The sequence below is a fragment of the Ictalurus furcatus genome, chromosome 18 (genome assembly GCF_023375685.1).
Source record: "Ictalurus furcatus strain D&B chromosome 18, Billie_1.0, whole genome shotgun sequence".
Lineage (NCBI taxonomy): Eukaryota > Metazoa > Chordata > Actinopteri > Siluriformes > Ictaluridae > Ictalurus > Ictalurus furcatus.
In genome coordinates this window covers 470,694-487,500 of record NC_071272.1, presented here as the reverse complement: position 1 = coordinate 487,500, position 16,807 = coordinate 470,694, and the positions used below count along the sequence as shown (strand labels likewise).

The 16,807-nt window shown below is 40.2% G+C and overlaps 1 protein-coding gene across 2 annotated transcripts in view; it reads left to right on the top strand.

Moving 5' to 3' along the window:
• Positions 1-16,807, top strand: part of col5a1 (procollagen, type V, alpha 1) — a 90,185-nt gene that overhangs the window by 53,027 nt on the left and 20,351 nt on the right. For both annotated transcript variants that reach the window (XM_053649679.1, XM_053649678.1), the window contains exons 13-29: positions 894-986; positions 1,201-1,257; positions 1,356-1,409; positions 1,512-1,565; positions 2,899-2,952; positions 6,269-6,322; positions 10,054-10,107; positions 11,616-11,660; positions 12,982-13,035; positions 13,272-13,316; positions 13,696-13,749; positions 14,086-14,130; positions 14,269-14,322; positions 14,784-14,828; positions 14,932-14,985; positions 15,902-15,946; positions 16,073-16,126. In XM_053649679.1, coding sequence (XP_053505654.1) covers positions 894-986; positions 1,201-1,257; positions 1,356-1,409; positions 1,512-1,565; positions 2,899-2,952; positions 6,269-6,322; positions 10,054-10,107; positions 11,616-11,660; positions 12,982-13,035; positions 13,272-13,316; positions 13,696-13,749; positions 14,086-14,130; positions 14,269-14,322; positions 14,784-14,828; positions 14,932-14,985; positions 15,902-15,946; positions 16,073-16,126 — 915 coding nt within the window. The remainder of the gene's footprint in view (positions 1-893; positions 987-1,200; positions 1,258-1,355; positions 1,410-1,511; positions 1,566-2,898; positions 2,953-6,268; positions 6,323-10,053; positions 10,108-11,615; positions 11,661-12,981; positions 13,036-13,271; positions 13,317-13,695; positions 13,750-14,085; positions 14,131-14,268; positions 14,323-14,783; positions 14,829-14,931; positions 14,986-15,901; positions 15,947-16,072; positions 16,127-16,807) is intronic.

Here is a 16,807-nt window from a genome sequence, read left to right as displayed (position 1 = left end):
GCATTGTTATCAGAAAAAGTTACTTTGTATCCCAACTCTGCTCAGAATCACTTACTGGTTTGTAGTGGAGCAGTCTCGAAGAGCAACCTGCATTACCTGAGCTAAATAAATGCCCTCTGTTCAGCCGAGTTTCAGATTGGACAGCTGTGTGAAGGCGTGTGAGCGATGACAGTCTCACTACAGCTGTTATAATCTCACTCGAGTCAGGATTCCAGCCCTGATATTTGAGTTCATGAATGTTAAGCAGTGTTAGGAGATCAGAGTATTGGAGCATTGGAACTTTGGAAGTAATGAATTCTCTAGCAGTATACAATGGTGTTACATTTTACATGGCTTTTATAAGCAGTGATATAACAGTCTTTTCCCATTCTGCCCTGTCCTCTATGTTCTTATTTTCTCCTCTCTTTACTTAAATCTGTTTTCTAGTAAGTCATTATCTTTTCATTGTCTCGACAAGGTAATGAAAGGGGGGGTCGGGGTCTTAGCACGCTTAGCATTAGCATTCTCAGTATTAGCATTCTACCCGATTAAATACAACTAATCCACTGCTGATTCGTGAGGCAATTATGGGTTCATTTTGATGTTAGAAAAGGGGAAATACAAATTTCTGTAAGTTCATGGCCCTGAAGTCTTAATACAGCATGTCCTGTACTGCACGCTCCAATAAGAGTAGTAACTCTGTTCAGCCACCAGGTGGCAGCACTGACACACAGATGTACGTACACCCTTCATGATATTGAACTTGTAGATTGCAACTTATTACAGGTTTTTAATTTTAAAAAAATATCACCAACAAATAATTAACTCTCTCTATTTCTCCTCTCTCTCTCTCTCTCTCTATCTCTCTCTCTCTCTCTCTCTCTATCTGTCTCTATCTCTGTGTGTCTGTCTAGTTCCGGATGAGCTCAGGGGGAGATGGTGGCCATAAAGGACCTGCAGTTTCTGCCCAAGAGGCTCAGATGCAGGCCATCATGCAGCAGGCTAGGGTATGCACACATTTTCAATCAGATTCATAATCAGCAAAATTCAAGCAAGACTTGACGTTAGAACATTTTGTACTTCACTAAGGAGTAACCCATATGTGCAGTGCTGCTAGCCAGAACTATCACAGCAGCTTTCATGTTCTGGCACACCAGCTGTATTTCAGTTTATATGCATACTCACACACACTAAGCATCGTCTTATCTGTATTCTATACAGCTGGCAATGAGAGGTCCAACTGGTCCTATGGGCTTGACCGGTCGTCCTGGACCTCTGGTATGGTTGATCCCTATCTCCCGTTCTCTATCTGTCTCTATTGCTCAGTCACAGTGCTAATGCATTGCTTCATATTTTATTTCATTTGAATTTTTTAGGGTCCTCCTGGTGTGTCTGGACTTAAAGGTGAATCTGGAGACCAGGGACTTCAGGTCTGAGCAGCTACATTACCCATAATTACCTCTCATCCCCCATGTCTGGTGTATTGGAATTCTAAAACGTGTGTATGTGTGTGTGTGTGTGTGTGTGTGCAGGGTCCTCGTGGTCCGATGGGTTCTATTGGTCCTCCTGGAAAGCCTGGTAGAAGAGTAAGTGTGTTCAGTAAAATCAGTTCAGCAGTATATTATTGCATTATTATACTAATATAGCGGTATATTCTTGATAGGCATAAATATTATCCAGATGCATAAATATATCACTGGTGGAACTAACACAATACGTTATGTAGTGTTGATTTTTTAAATTGCCCTCAAACACTCAGTAATATTCCTCACATAATCACTAATATCCCACACAAACACTATCCCTAACATCCCTAACAAAAACACAAACATCCCCCACACAAACACTAATGTAGTCACTAATATCTCTTACACGGTAACTAATCTCCCTCACACAGTCCCTAATCTCCCTCACACAGTCCCTAATATTCCTCACACAGTCCCTAATATCCCTCACACAGTCCCTAATCTCCCTCACACAGTCCCTAATATTCCTCACACAGTCCCTAATCTCCCTCACACAGTCCCTAATCTCCCTCACACAGTCCCTAATCTCCCTCACACAGTCCCTAATATTCCTCACACAGTCCCTAATCTCCCTCACACAGTCCCTAATCTCCCTCACACAGTCCCTAATCTCCCTCACACAGTCCCTAATCTCCCTCACACAGTCCCTAATCTCCCTCACACAGTCCCTAATATTCCTCACACAGTCCCTAATATTCCTCACACAGTCCCTAATCTCCCTCACACAGTCCCTAATATTCCTCACACAGTCCCTAATATTCCTCACACAGTCCCTAATATTCCTCACACAGTCCCTAATCTCCCTCACACAGTCCCTAATCTCCCTCACACAGTCCCTAATATTCCTCACACAGTCCCTAATATTCCTCACACAGTCCCTAATCTCCCTCACACAGTCCCTAATATTCCTCAGACATTAACTAATATCTCTCACAAGGGAGCATCACACACACACGCACACACACGCACTCAGGCACACACACAGGCACACACACACACACACACAGGCACACAAATTTCACTTAGAAACACTAACAGTCGTCACACTTATCAGTGTTTCTCAGTTGCACTAATATTATTCGCAATCTAAGAAGGTCAATATTGCATAGCGTTTAAAGCAACAGGAAAAGGATGTTACTGTGTTTGGCTTTGATAGGGTTAATCAGCGTGTTAGTGTGATTAGGTGTTCTCCTCGCTATATATTCTCTTTACGGTGATTATGTGTTGAATGAATGTATGTTGAATGATTTCGTTACATTTTGATTGGTGTAATTGTTTAGGTCAGGAAGTGTGGCTGGGTGTTCTGTGTGTTTTTATGTCTTTGTGTGTGTGTGTGTGTGTGTGTGTGTGTGTGTGTTAAGCTTATATGGGTGTCTTATATGTGTGTTTACAGGGTCGTCCTGGATCAGATGGAGCCAGAGGCATGCCTGGACAAACTGGACCAAAGGTAAACACATACACGTTATATATTACACTCACGCACACACACACACACACACACAGTCATCTCACAGGTGGAGAACAGGTGGAGGAGGTTCTGCTAGAGGTGCGGGAGCAGGTTGGGTGTGAGAACATCTGCTCTGCCTCCCGAATTAATAAAGCTGTGGTGGTTTTCCTAAAAAAAAGTAAAGATTTGTCAGTGCACTGATTGAAAGAGGAATATGGATAAAAGGTGTCGTGATACACATTATCCAGGCCTGGATTAAGAATTCAGAGGCCCCTGGGCACAATGTCTTGTAGAAACCCCCCCCCATCCTCGATCCTCTTCAGTATAAATCCTGTATAAGCTGTAGGAAGCACTGCTGCACTGCTAACACCTGCCTCCTCCAGTCCCTGGTTAGCTTGCTCGTCATCTTCCACAGATTCTTCACCCTGATTCTCCTCCTGGCTCCGTTTGAAGAACGTTTGAATAGATGGCACATGTCTTAATAAAGACGCCTCCCTCTCCTCGTTTTCGTTTGCGTTTACTACAACCACGTCTCTCACTCATTGTGAACTAGGACTCCCACGGTCCGCTTCATTCAGCGCGGGGTTATCTGGAGACAGCGCGGGGTTTCCACACCTGCTCCTGACCAACTATCATTCTGTTTAGATTTAAAAACAATATCAGGGTGGATATACACGGTGTCATTATCTGCAGGCAAGATAAGTCACTAAGTGACAATAGCAGCGTTTTCTTAGCGATATGCTATTTACACTGAGTGAAAATAAATAGTGATATATTCTATTTACACGAGGTTATATAATAGTAGCAGTTCTTTGCAATAAGTGTAAATAGTTGTTAGATGCTGTTTATACTTAGAAATAGTGGCAGATACTCTCTGCACCTCTGAATTGCTGTACATTAACAGGATGCAGTAATAACAGAGTGTAAATGAGTATATTTATTCAAATTATTAAAGGGAGGCCACCTTATTGGGACAATAAAGCCCTCCCTACACCTACCCCTAACCGATAAACACTTTATTATTAAACAGTCTTTAAGCACTTTATTTCCACTTTTCACGTTTTCATTGAGAATAAACGTCTTTCCGATCTGATATGTGATGGGAAAAGGAGAACAGTGAGTTCGGCAAAAGGCGGATTTGAACTCGGGTCAAAAGCTACTTTCAGGCACCACGCCCCCTACCGCGCCACGCCCCCTACCGCGCCACGCCCCCTACAGACTACACCACCGTAGACGATCAGTGGGTCGTGTCTTTTTTCCTCTTGTGTGGCCCAACCAGATATTACCCTCCGTCTTCGGCAATATAAAAAAAAGAAAAGAATTCTTTTTGATGTCGTACAGGAGGGGAACCGCTCACAGACATGTAGGAGGCAGACGTCAACCCAGATCAGCTAAACACTTCTATCTTTTCAGAACAGCCTGAACAACTCTACACCACAGAACAGATGACCTGCTTTTTAGAACGGACTAAAGTAAAACGGAAGTAAATCTCACTGACAAACTACTTCATCAAATCTGCACAACGCAACAAAAAATGAAAACCTGAACGTGCTCTCACCACAGACACGCTTCAGACTGAGACAATGCACGTCAGCTACAAGAAAGGCTTTACTACAAACAGGACTGTGCTCTTTCATACCCATTTATGACTATAATGCATTTATAGTAAGACTGAAGGGGTTCGGGGTTCCTGGGTGGAGGGGGTGGGTTGGGGGTCTGATAGGGTTCTTTTTTAAAAAAATGTAAATATGTAAATATATCACACTGATGCATTAAAGGCGTCTTAAAAGTCAAAGTCTCTCTCTCTCGCTCTCGCTCTCTCTCTCTATCACACACACACACACACACACTACCAATACCAGAGCATGTGAGCGGAGCGCTGATAATTCCAGCAGAGAGCGCCTTTCTGAAGTACCTGTTTTGTGATATGCTGGTTTGAGAAACTGTGCAATAAGCATTAAAAAAGAATAAAAGTTAATAATTTATTTAAGCAAACATAAAGGAGTGTACGACAAATTTCACGCCAGAGCAGGATTTCAGCTTTGTTTTACCGGGGAGCGTAAACGATACGAGTGGAGCGTTCGCTTGGGCTGTGAGTGATTGAGCAGAACACACACACACACGCACGCACACACACACATACACACACACACACATGCACCCCCCCCCCCCCCCCGCTCTACCACCTGAGCCACAGCTGCCTGAAGAACATTGCTGCTCTTCTGCAGTTTGTTAAAGATCACATGGACGAGCCAGAAGGCTATTGGAAATGTTTTGCGGATGGAAGAGACCAAAAGAGAACTTTTGGTTTAAATGAGACGCGTTATGCTTGGAGAAAGGAAAACACTGCATTCCAGCATAAGAACCTTCTCCCATCTGTGAAACATGCTGGTATGATGTGAGTGATTGAACAGAGTGCACACAGAGTGAAATATTGAGAGTGGCACAGAGTGGTATCATGGTTTGGGCGTCTTTTGCTGCATCTGGACCAGGACGACTTGCCATCATATATTCAAACAATGAATTCTGATTGATACCAGTGAATTCTGAAGGAAAATGTCAGAACATCTGTCCATGAACTGAATCTGAAGAGAAAGTGGGTCATGCAGCAAGACGAGGACCCTAAACACACGAGTCGTTCTACTAAAGAACGGTTAAAGAAGAATAAAGTTAATGTTTTGGAACGGCCGAGTCAAAGTCCTGACCTTAATCCAATAGAAATGTTGTGGAAGAACCTGAAGCGAGCAGTTCATGTGAGGAAACCCACCAACATCCCAGAGTTGAAGCTGTTCTGTACTGAGCAACGGGATAAAACTCCTCCGAGCCGATGTGCAGATGATCAACAGTTACCCCAAACGCTTATCTGCAGTGATTACTGCACAAGGAGCTCACACCACATACTGACAGCAGAGGTGCACATACTTTTACCTCTCACAGATATGTAATACTGGATCATTTTCCTCAATACGTAAATGACCAAGTATAATATATTGGTTAAAATCTGATGATGATTTAGATCATGTTTATGCAGAAATACAGAAAATTCTAAAGAGTTCACAAACTTTCAAGCGCCACTGTAGATTTGACATCAGTCCTTGAACGGGGAAAGAACTGGTGGTTAAGACGACTACCCCAAGTTGACATGTTGATGAGGCTTTTACCAGAACTACAAGTTCCAACTTCACCTCAAACGCAGAATACGTCAGGAGATAGAGGTGACTGTCAGGACTAATTTCAATAATGTTACAATAATCCTACTGATCCACGCATTGTGTGTGTGTGTGTGTGTGTGTGTGTGTGTGTGTGTATTATGCAGGGAGACAGAGGTTTTGATGGCCTAGCTGGATTACCTGGAGAAAAGGGACATCGGGTAAGTGACAAGTAATTCTTTGTTATTTATAATTTGTAAATTATTGCTATTCTACCTTTTCTTATTAGGGGGCCAAGCACCGAATTGTTATTCTACCTTTTTCTTCTTCTTCTTCTTCTTCTTCTTCTTTTTCTTCTTCTGGCTAAGGTGTCTATGGCAGCCCATAGAACCATCTGGTAGAAAGAAATTTGTCTGATTGGGGAGGGTCTAAGGAACATTTTGAGTAAATTTGGGCCAAGTGCTGCCTATGCTTTAGTGCCACCATTGGGGCAAATCTGGGCCTAATTTGGAAGTTACGCTCATAACTTTTGAACCACGTGTCCAAAATTTAAAAGCCAGGTGTCCCCGGATTTAACTGGTCAAGATGTCTATTCCGCCTAATTAGAATTTCCACCATCTCGGATTATGTCACTACTCCTACAAATTTTGTCCAATCATCAACAAATTTGGCAGACGTCATCTTCAGAGTAAGCCTCACGAAACCTATCAAAAGAATTTTGAATTTTTCAAATGTCTTGCCTGTAATGGGCTGACAAATCTGAAGGCTGTATCTCGACTTTGCCCACCGACACAAAACTTGGAAGGCATTCTCAGGACCATGATAAAAATGCTTACATCTAACTGCCATTTTTGCTAATCCTCCTCCAAATTATGTCTAATCTTCACCTAATGTAACTCCCATCATCTTGAGACCTGTCTGAAGAAAAGTTATCAAGGAATTTTGATATTCAAAGCCATTCTCCTTTAACACACTGGCAAACAGGATGTGAGGGTGTATCTCAGCAATGCAGATATGTATGATCATAAAACTTGATATGTACCTTCAGGACCATGCCATGAATGCAGCCAAGAGGTTTCGTGACTGCGCCACCTTGTGTTCATGAACTGTAACAATTTACATGTTTTTCCTTATACACTGCCTGGCCAAAGAAAGGTCGCTGTTTGGATTTAAATAAGAAAATTCTTAAGAGCCTATGATTGGATCATTATTTCAGTCATTAATATGTTTCAGCTGGCAGCAAGTCTTTTAATCATAACTGATGCAGTGTGTAGCTTCTCATTTCTTACAGGTTTTTACGATTGCTATGACAATTTTTTCAAAAATTTTAACAATTTTCCTAAACTCTTAACACAGTTAGCGCAGCACCCGTCTGTGTAGGCCATACAGTTATCACATTTCTTTGACATTGCTTTGACACAAAATGCATACAGTTAAGACAAATTTAAAATGCTTGAACTTCTTTTACACACAAGCTCAACCGAGACCAAAACAATGGATTTTTACTGACAGATTTACAAATACTTTCACACTGTATGTCAGAACAGATAACATCATGTCCTAAACCTAACTCATAGGCTAAAGTCAAAGATTATATTCATATTGTGAATTGAAACACATATATATCCCCTGTATTTTATTCCATTGCGACTGAGAAACAGCTGACTGAAGTTATGCAAATAGATCAATCACGACTGATTCCCATCTAGGAAACACACTCAGGTGTTGAGGTTCTTTCAATCGCATGGCCATGTGGTATACAGTAAAAGTCGACCTCTTTGGGCTGAACTTGGGTGGAAAAGGAACAGTATAGAGCAACAAAAAGAAAGTAAGAAAAATGCCTACACGAGGGAGAGGAAGATGAGCACCAGGACAAGGGAGAGGAAGACGAGTTCCAGGACAAGGGAGAGGAAGACGAGTTCCAGGAGAAGGGAGAGGAAGATGAGTTCCGGGAGAAGGGAGAGGAAGATGAGTTCCAGAAGAAGGGAGAGGAGGACGAGTACCAGGAGAAGGGAGAGGAAGATGAGTTCCAGGACGAGGGAGAGGAAGACGAGTTCCAGGAGAAGGGAGAGGAAGATGAGTTCCGGGAGAAGGGAGAGGAAGATGAGTTCCAGAAGAAGGGAGAGGAGGACGAGTACCAGGAGAAGGGAGAGGAAGATGAGTACCAGGAGAAGGGAGAGGAAGATGAGTTCCAGGAGAAGGGAGAGGAATATCTGGACGAGAACACCGTAGAGAGAGAGGAGTTAGAATGCGTGGTGGCGCTCAGAGCAGGGCCAGAGCTAGGGTACCTGATGAAATAAGAGCTACTATCATAGACCATGTCATAAACCCCAGTCTATCATACATGAGTACAACCAAATCTCAGCCCTGACGCAGTGGCATCCATTGTCCGGATTTTTCAAGAAACCAACAGGTATGATGTTGTCTGAGGCCTCCTCTCACTGCAAAGTGTAAATACAGTCATTTTACCATGTATTACTCTACAGTGACTGTATGCCTGTATGGCAGATTAAAAAATGACTTTTTTCTTCTTTTTTTTTGTTCTTCTGTGGCATTTTCTGTTTGTATATTTTGTATTTTCACACAGTAAATGGCAGCTATATTGTATATTTCTAACATCTTACAGTAATGTCGTGTTGCAAATAGACCCTTTACTGCAGCAATTCTGTCTGTCTTCTTTTTTCCATATAAAATAATGCAGTTTCTGTAATTCCATCTGATGTTAGTGTTGTTATGAAATAGTTTATTGTGTTAGTGTATTATTGTATTTAGAAAATTAGTGTTGGAGTTGTTTACTATGTGTGTGATTTTGGGCATGAAATTAACCGTTTTGCCAATTGTTTGTTGTCGGTGCATTAAGAGTTCTGAAAAATTGTTAAAAGTATTGAAAAAATTGTCATAGCAGCTGTAAAAAAAAAAACTGTACACAACCATGTCGGAAGACGTATCCCATGGTCGTGGAAAAGATGTTTCAGATGGAAATTATTGTCCTGCATCAAGCAAACAAGACAACTAAGGAGATTGCTGAAATCCCTGGAATTGGGTTAAGAACTGTTGAACGCATTATTAAAACCGTGAGGAAGAAATGTGGTCAGAAATATGAATGTTAAAATTCTTGAACGTGAGCGGAGATCTTTAAAATGCTTGGTGAAGTCACATCGTAAAAAATCGAAAGAACTCATGGCTATGTTTAATAGTGAAAGTAAGAGTATTTCCACATGCACAATGTGACGAGAACTTACAGGATTGGAACTGAACAGCTGTGTGGCCTAATCAGTGTGGGGCTAATCGGATAAAAACGACTTCAGTTTGCTAGGGAGCATAAAGATTGGACTGTGGAGTAATGGAAAAATTTCATGTGGTCTGATGAGTCAAGGTTTATCCTATTCCAAAGCGAAAGCATGAGGGTGAGATGGAAAGCACATGAAGTGATGCACCCATCATGTATAGTGCCTACTGTACAAGCCTGTGGAGGAAGTGTTATGAGTTGGGGTTGCTTCAGTTGGTCAGGTCTAGGCTCAGCAACATCACGCAGCAATAAAATGAAGTCAGCTGAGAACCTGATGTACTGAATGACCAGGTTATCCCATCAGTGTTTGTTTTACTTCTCTGACAGCACAGGCATAGTCCAGGATAACAATGCCAAGATTCATCAGGCTCGAATTGTGAAAGTGGTTCAGGGAGCATGAGGAATCATTTTCACACAGGAATTGGCCACCACAGAGTCCTGAGATTAACACAAGTTCATGTTTCGGCCTGCACAAAGTTGTCGAAACAATTAATAATGACAATAATAATAATAATAATAATAATAATAATAATAATAATAATAATAATAAATTGGTTAATTGCTTTATTAATTTTGCATTATAACATTTTTACAACTCCTCCTAACACTCAACAGGTTCCATCACACATGACGTTTATGGATAAGTATTTGTTTGTATTTTAGGGTGAGTCAGGACCTCAAGGACCCCCTGGACCCCCAGGAGAGGATGGAGAAAGAGTGAGAAATTTATTCTTTACATTCGTATTTTGTTTGTTTTGTTTGTTTGTTTTTTTTTTCTCCTCCTCTGCCATCATCTCCTTCTTTTCTTCCTCCACTAATTTGTCTCTCACTGCTGAAATCAGGGGTGGTTCTAGGGTTGGTGGATCCCTGGGGCTTACCCAGACACATCCATGTATACGTCATAATCCACAGGATACACTTTAAAATATGTGTTTCAAAGTTACATTGGAAATGTATTTATAAGAGGTAAATCTTTCATTATAGCTTATTAAAATAAAATTAAAATGTCACACTGGCCTGAGTTGAATTGAAAAACTTTCACATCTACCATCTGCTTTATTTCACCTCTATAGACATTATTTATAAAATCATCCTTAATACAGTCTTCTGCCCCTTTCTGTATTTCTTTTCCCATAGCCTCTTCTCTGCTGCAGTAGCTCATTCACCTGTGACGTGGCAAAATGACAAGCTTAGATCTTTCGATATTTTAATTAATAAATAAATAACCTTCACTTCACTACATTCATTTTTGTGAGAATAAATAAATACACAATTGAAAAAAATAAAGATCCTTCTATAATCGCTAAAAACTCTTTATCCATTCATCGTGCATGCTATTTAAAAATGATATATTCTTTCTCTGTATGAACACATACATACATAAAAAACACGCACACACACACACACACACACACACACACACACACACTTGTTGAAGCCAAGTAGAATTAAACACAGAGAGAAATCTTGCACAAACCACATTACTCATCCAGACCAGATTACGTAAAAACCCATTATAGACTACAAGAATCACACACTGATATCATTTCATGGAATTGTGTGTGTGTGTGTGTGATGGATGGTCAGACAGTTTAACCGCTAGCTTTTCTTCTACTCACACAGATATAATAAAAAATTACACAAAAATAATATAATGATAAAATCTCTATCAGATGGTGGTTTCGGTTGTTAGAGTCGGATTAGAATATAATCAATAAGATAAAACAGGAGGTTACAGATACGTGAAAGAGCCGCAATTTTCTGTTCAAGTGTTACACCTGGCTGATGCTGTTTTATTAGTTTTTAAACATGCATTTCAAATATTTTGGTTCTCTTCATACACACTTACACGCTTACACACTTGTCTCTCTGATCAAGATAATTAAATCCAAAAGTTCTAATCTCATTGGCTGGATCGTATGTGACTTTTTATGGAAGGTTGGCCAGTTTACATGTCGGTCGTTAGTTCTAGACTCGGTGGGCGGTATTTGTTGGGAGTGAAGGACGACATACGTAGACGTTGTTTAATGTGCAGAAAGCAGATCTGCGGTTCTAATGGATGTTATTTTACTGCGCGTGAAAACTCAGTGATGAATACAAGCCAAGGTAATAAAAGCATTCGGGGCTTTACTGAAAACATTCAGGGTTTAAGCCCTGGTAGCCGAGCCCTAGTGCCACCCCTGGGTACAACTTTCTTACCTCTGATGTTATTTCCTATGTGCCAGGGAGACGACGGTGAGGTTGGACCTAGGGGTCTTCCTGGCGAACCGGTGAGTTCCAATCTACACACACACACACACACACACACACACTTGGTTTATAGGAGAGAGACAAAGAGGGATTTATTACTCTGTACCGTACTCATCATTGTGATGAGACTGTGAACAAACCCTAAGCCCATGGAAATACAGGACTTAAACTCCCTGAACTGTACAGAGTGGCAGAGCGCTGGTCTCTACTCAGCTTATAGTAGAGCAGAGAGAAACCCTGGAGGTAGATTCACACATTGCTCAGCTCCTGGAGCTAGTGCAGTCGACTCTGCAGTCACTAACATTGTCTCCATTTGCACCGTCATACAGCAAAGCCCTTTATCACACCACTGCCAAATATATCCCAAACAATCCCCTCACCCAACCCTACACCGAGAGAGCCCACTAAATTATACAAAGCACAGGTGCTCTTGAATCTGTTTAGCCACTAAACACGTCTACCTTTTTAAAACACTTATTCTGACAAAAATAATACCACTGTTAACCTTGCTGATAGTGAAATCAGCTGCATTTCTGTCATTAATAAACCGTACTGATTGACTTTACAAAAAAAAAAACCAAGAGAAAAAATATGAATAATAAAATAAAAAATGATTTGATTTAACACTGAATGCAAATGCATCACAGAGAAACAAAGACAACGGCGTCTAACAAGCATCCGGCAGAAGCCCTGCAACAGAACTGAGGAATATTTTCCATATTCTGAAAATATTTTTAACAGACTTTAACAGAAGCAGTTATCTGAAACACTGAGACACTGAAACTAAAGTAAGTTTAAAGTAAGTTTTCTGTCCATTACACAAAGCAGAGGTCAGGACAAACAGAAGCTGTTATTGACATCAATAAACCTGTCTTGAATCGAAGCAAATTGGGAAAGGGAGAATTAATTTCATTTCTTTTAACTTAATTAAATAAATGAGTTAATTAAGTTCTACAGAAGTGCTCATGTGACTCTGATGAACCTGGATTCCATGTGGTGTGATCTTTTTTTTTTTTTTTTTGTATAGTGCATTGTGCAAAGCAGCTATAATAAATAAATAAATAAATAAATAAATAAATAACAGATGTCGGAAAGAGAGAGGAAATCCACAGTGTACCCTTTTACAATATTGTGTAACACGTTTTGTTACCTCTAGCACACACACACAGGACAGATTAGTGTACGCTATTAGCATGGGAGTAATTTTCAAAATGTTGTGTTTTTTTTTTAAAACATCATTGAATTAGATTTTTACGACAAGTGAAGATGATTCTTTGACCAGCCATCATCTTCATCTTCATTATCACCAAAATCATATCTCATCCTCTTTCTTTGTTTCAGGGTCCTCGTGGTTTGTTAGGACCCAAAGGACCTCAGGGACCTCCTGGAACTCCTGTATGTCTCACATTCAAATGTTTGTGCAATAGCACATCATCATATTCTGTTGCATTCTGAATTTCTAAATATAACTTTAGTTTTAAACAATATACAGTATTATAATTATAATTATATTATAATTCCACAGCCCTGACCAGGATAAAGTGGTTATGGAAGATGAATGAATGAATCATTATAATTCAGTATGGTCTGATTATAGGTTCTTATGATGTGAATGAACTGTTTGTCCACAGGGCGTGACAGGAATGGATGGCCATCCTGGTCCGAAAGGAAACATTGTGAGTGTGTCTCTCTTACACACATGCACACACACACACACACACACACACACACACACACACGCTAGCAAGGATGTCATGCTATTTATTTATAAATCTACAGTATTCACTTTCCCTTATGAATTATGGATGCCTAATTTTGCCACTGATGACTATCAGACACATTAACACTGAGAGAGAGAGAGAGAGAGAGAGAGAGAGAGAGAGAGAGAGAGAGAGAGGTGAAACTGACATATAAAGACAGTTTATAGGCTTCATATCTCCATCAGCAAGTAAGACAACACACTTTCTGTCTCACAATGAAATGAGTTGTGTGCTGTGTGAGGTTTTGTGTTTGTGATCTTTTCTTGAATTGGACATTGACTATTTTTCTTCTTAGGGGCCTCAAGGTGAGCCTGGTCCTCCAGGACAGCAAGGCAACCCTGGTGCTCAGGTAAGCATGGGACCATGATACTGCATGATGAACTGATCACTATAACCTTTAGTTTCTGTACAGACCAGTCAGTTTCTCACAGCCAAACCAGCAAGATTAACTCATTAAATCCCAACTGGCATCTGTTATGTTTTGCTCATATTTCCTCATTTGTAAGTCGCTTTGGATAAAAGCATCTGCTAAATGAATAAATGTAAATGTAAATGAGAATCTGATCATCCATGCCCCCAGTCTCTAAACTCTATTTTTCAATTGATATCTCAAGTGATAAACACTGGAACAGAGCAAGCTTTTATGAAATGAGATAACTGAACTAACCTGGAATTTCTTTTACAGGGACTTCCAGGACCTCAAGGAGCCATCGGAGCCCCCGGAGATAAGGTAATGTGTGTGTTTGTGTGTCAGTGATTCTGTGTGTGTGTGTGGGGGGGGGGGTTTCATGTATCAGCATTATGTGAAAGATGATTAGAGAATATAAGAATGACTACACGTCCTTGGTGTATTTCTTCATCTTTTCAGGGTCCAACAGGGAAACCAGGCTTACCAGGCATGCCAGGAGCTGATGGACCTCCGGTCAGTGTGAAGTACACACACACACACACACACACACACACACACACACAGAAAAACACAGTGTAAAAAATACCATGAAAGTAAGGTCCAGCTTCACGTAATGTAGTTTACAACAAACAGGTTTTTTTGGTTCAGCAGCTGTAGAGTTGTGGATGAACGATAACAAAGTAAACCAAAAAGTACAGAAAACATAATATAGAGAAATTTTCAACATCATATAGTTACAGTATATACAAATAAACTACGCCTTAGTATTATAACCTAAATATTTAAACCATGTGTGAGTGATGGAGCTTGTATATAAACTGCCTGTGTTAAAATGTCTATACAATACATATTTTAATATTATAAGTTGCATATATAGCATATCTGAGAAATTTATAGTTATGATGTACAACTATGATTATATTTGTCTAATCAGTAATCTCTCACAATTTACACACACACACACACACACACAGGGCCACCCAGGAAAGGAAGGTCCAGCTGGTGAGAAAGGTCACATGGTAAGAAAAATCTGATTTATATTCGCTATCTCTCTGTTATATTATGATCCAAAGTCTGATATGATCACTTATTATTCCCTCTCTCTCTTTCTCTCTCTCTCAGGGACCACCTGGAGCACAAGGACCGATCGGATATCCTGGCCCCCGAGGTGTGAAGGTAAGTGCTCCCACAATGAATCATGATAATCTCCCAGAATTCCAGACTGAGCTGGTCTGACCTCTCCCAGTCCAGTAAAAAAGACAGCTTTGGACTTATCTGTCTGTACAAACCAACCAAAAGATTTCTGTTTCATTCAGGCAAGACCAGTGTAGATGTTTGTAATTCTTGACAATTCTACATTTAGTTAAAAGACGAGTTTTAAGAGTGGGCCAAGTTTCCTTCAGAATGAGATCACTGACTGATAAACTCAAAGCAATCAGTAACTTCACACTATAGCTACCAAAGACGGTTCTCCTCCTCCTGAATTATGTGCTAGACTTGTTTTTCCCCCATAATGGGTTCTGCATGTTGCCATTGTTTTGACTTACTTTTTGGCCAGAGAGTATTTTGATTAATTGTAGTACTGACAGTAGTGTTGGATGCAGTTTAATTGCTTAATATTAATGCGCTCGTTCTAGTCTGTTATTGTTTCTATAGTAACAACGTACACAGTGACTTGTATGGCGGACAGTCTGCGTAATCTAAGGCTAACAGTAAATGAATTAAAAAACATTTAAGAAAGAAAAAAAAGTAAGTAATTTACTAAAGCTTTCTGTAATGAGATATTTAGTTAAAAATTTATGTAAGGAGTCTCTAGTAGTAGCCACTGGTAAGAGTCCAATTTCTAAGCTTTCTAATACAGAAGAGTCATATCACACCATCCTGGCAGTAATTATTTTCCTACAACAACATGCATAGTGCTGTTTTATTCCTTACTTATGTCCTAACATATAAAAACAGATCATTGAACTATGGATCTCGGTTTGCATGGTTTTCCATTGACTAGGAGCTTTATTTGCACATTTTTTTATTGTTTAATCTTAACCCCTCTCTCTCTCTCTCTCTCTCTCTCTCTCTCTCTCTCTCTCTCTAGGGTGCTGATGGAGTTCGGGGATTAAAAGGAAACAAGGGTGAAAAGGTACAGTGTGCCTTCATGTCATGTCTGTCTACTTCCTGCTCTAATCCAAAAGGTTGTTTGTTCTTTCTTATATTTAAAAAAAAAAAAAAGTTCTTTTTCTCATTCTCTTTTACTAACTTCCCTCAGGGAGAAGATGGTTTCCCTGGATTTAAAGGAGATATGGGTATCAAGGGTGATCGGGTAAGTTGTTTTCTATTATCTACAGGATGTATGATCCAAATAAACGGGAATCTAATAAACTGGAAATCCAGTTTACCTTGTACCTTACTTACATTAGGTTGTGTCACACAGCAGTGATCCACCAAACTTACTGTGTTATGACCATTAAAGTAGTTAATGCAGGTGATATCTAGCCCACTGTATGTTCAGTTAAGATCATATGGCTTGTTCTTTAGGAGTTACAGCTTTAATCATGTTGCAGGCGGGTCTGAATGAGCTCAGGATCAGCTTCAGAGCTCGGTTACCTTCATTTCCAGAGCTCCGTTGCCTGAGGAAAATGAAATCACTAGCATACTCTTACTGGGAAGACAATTTTGGGAACGCAATCACGTTAATGTCCAATAATATGTCATTTTTAAAATGCTTTACAAGCATGCAGTCAAGCCACATGCAACGTATAAAATGAGGAAAACAAGCTAAGAAGATTGCAGGATCTATATCTGTAAAGTTCTTTGTGTTTGGAGCTCTCCCTCGGCATGTCATGCGGTTGTCATTTTCACAACAAAATCCAAATGCAGCATTTACATCCAGTGTTTCAACGAGCTGTTAATGTGAAGGAGTTCAAGCAGAAAACATGGCAGATCAGTAGACATTGCATTGCAGTGTGTTGTTGATTCCCAAGCCTCAACTGATTCCCAAGCC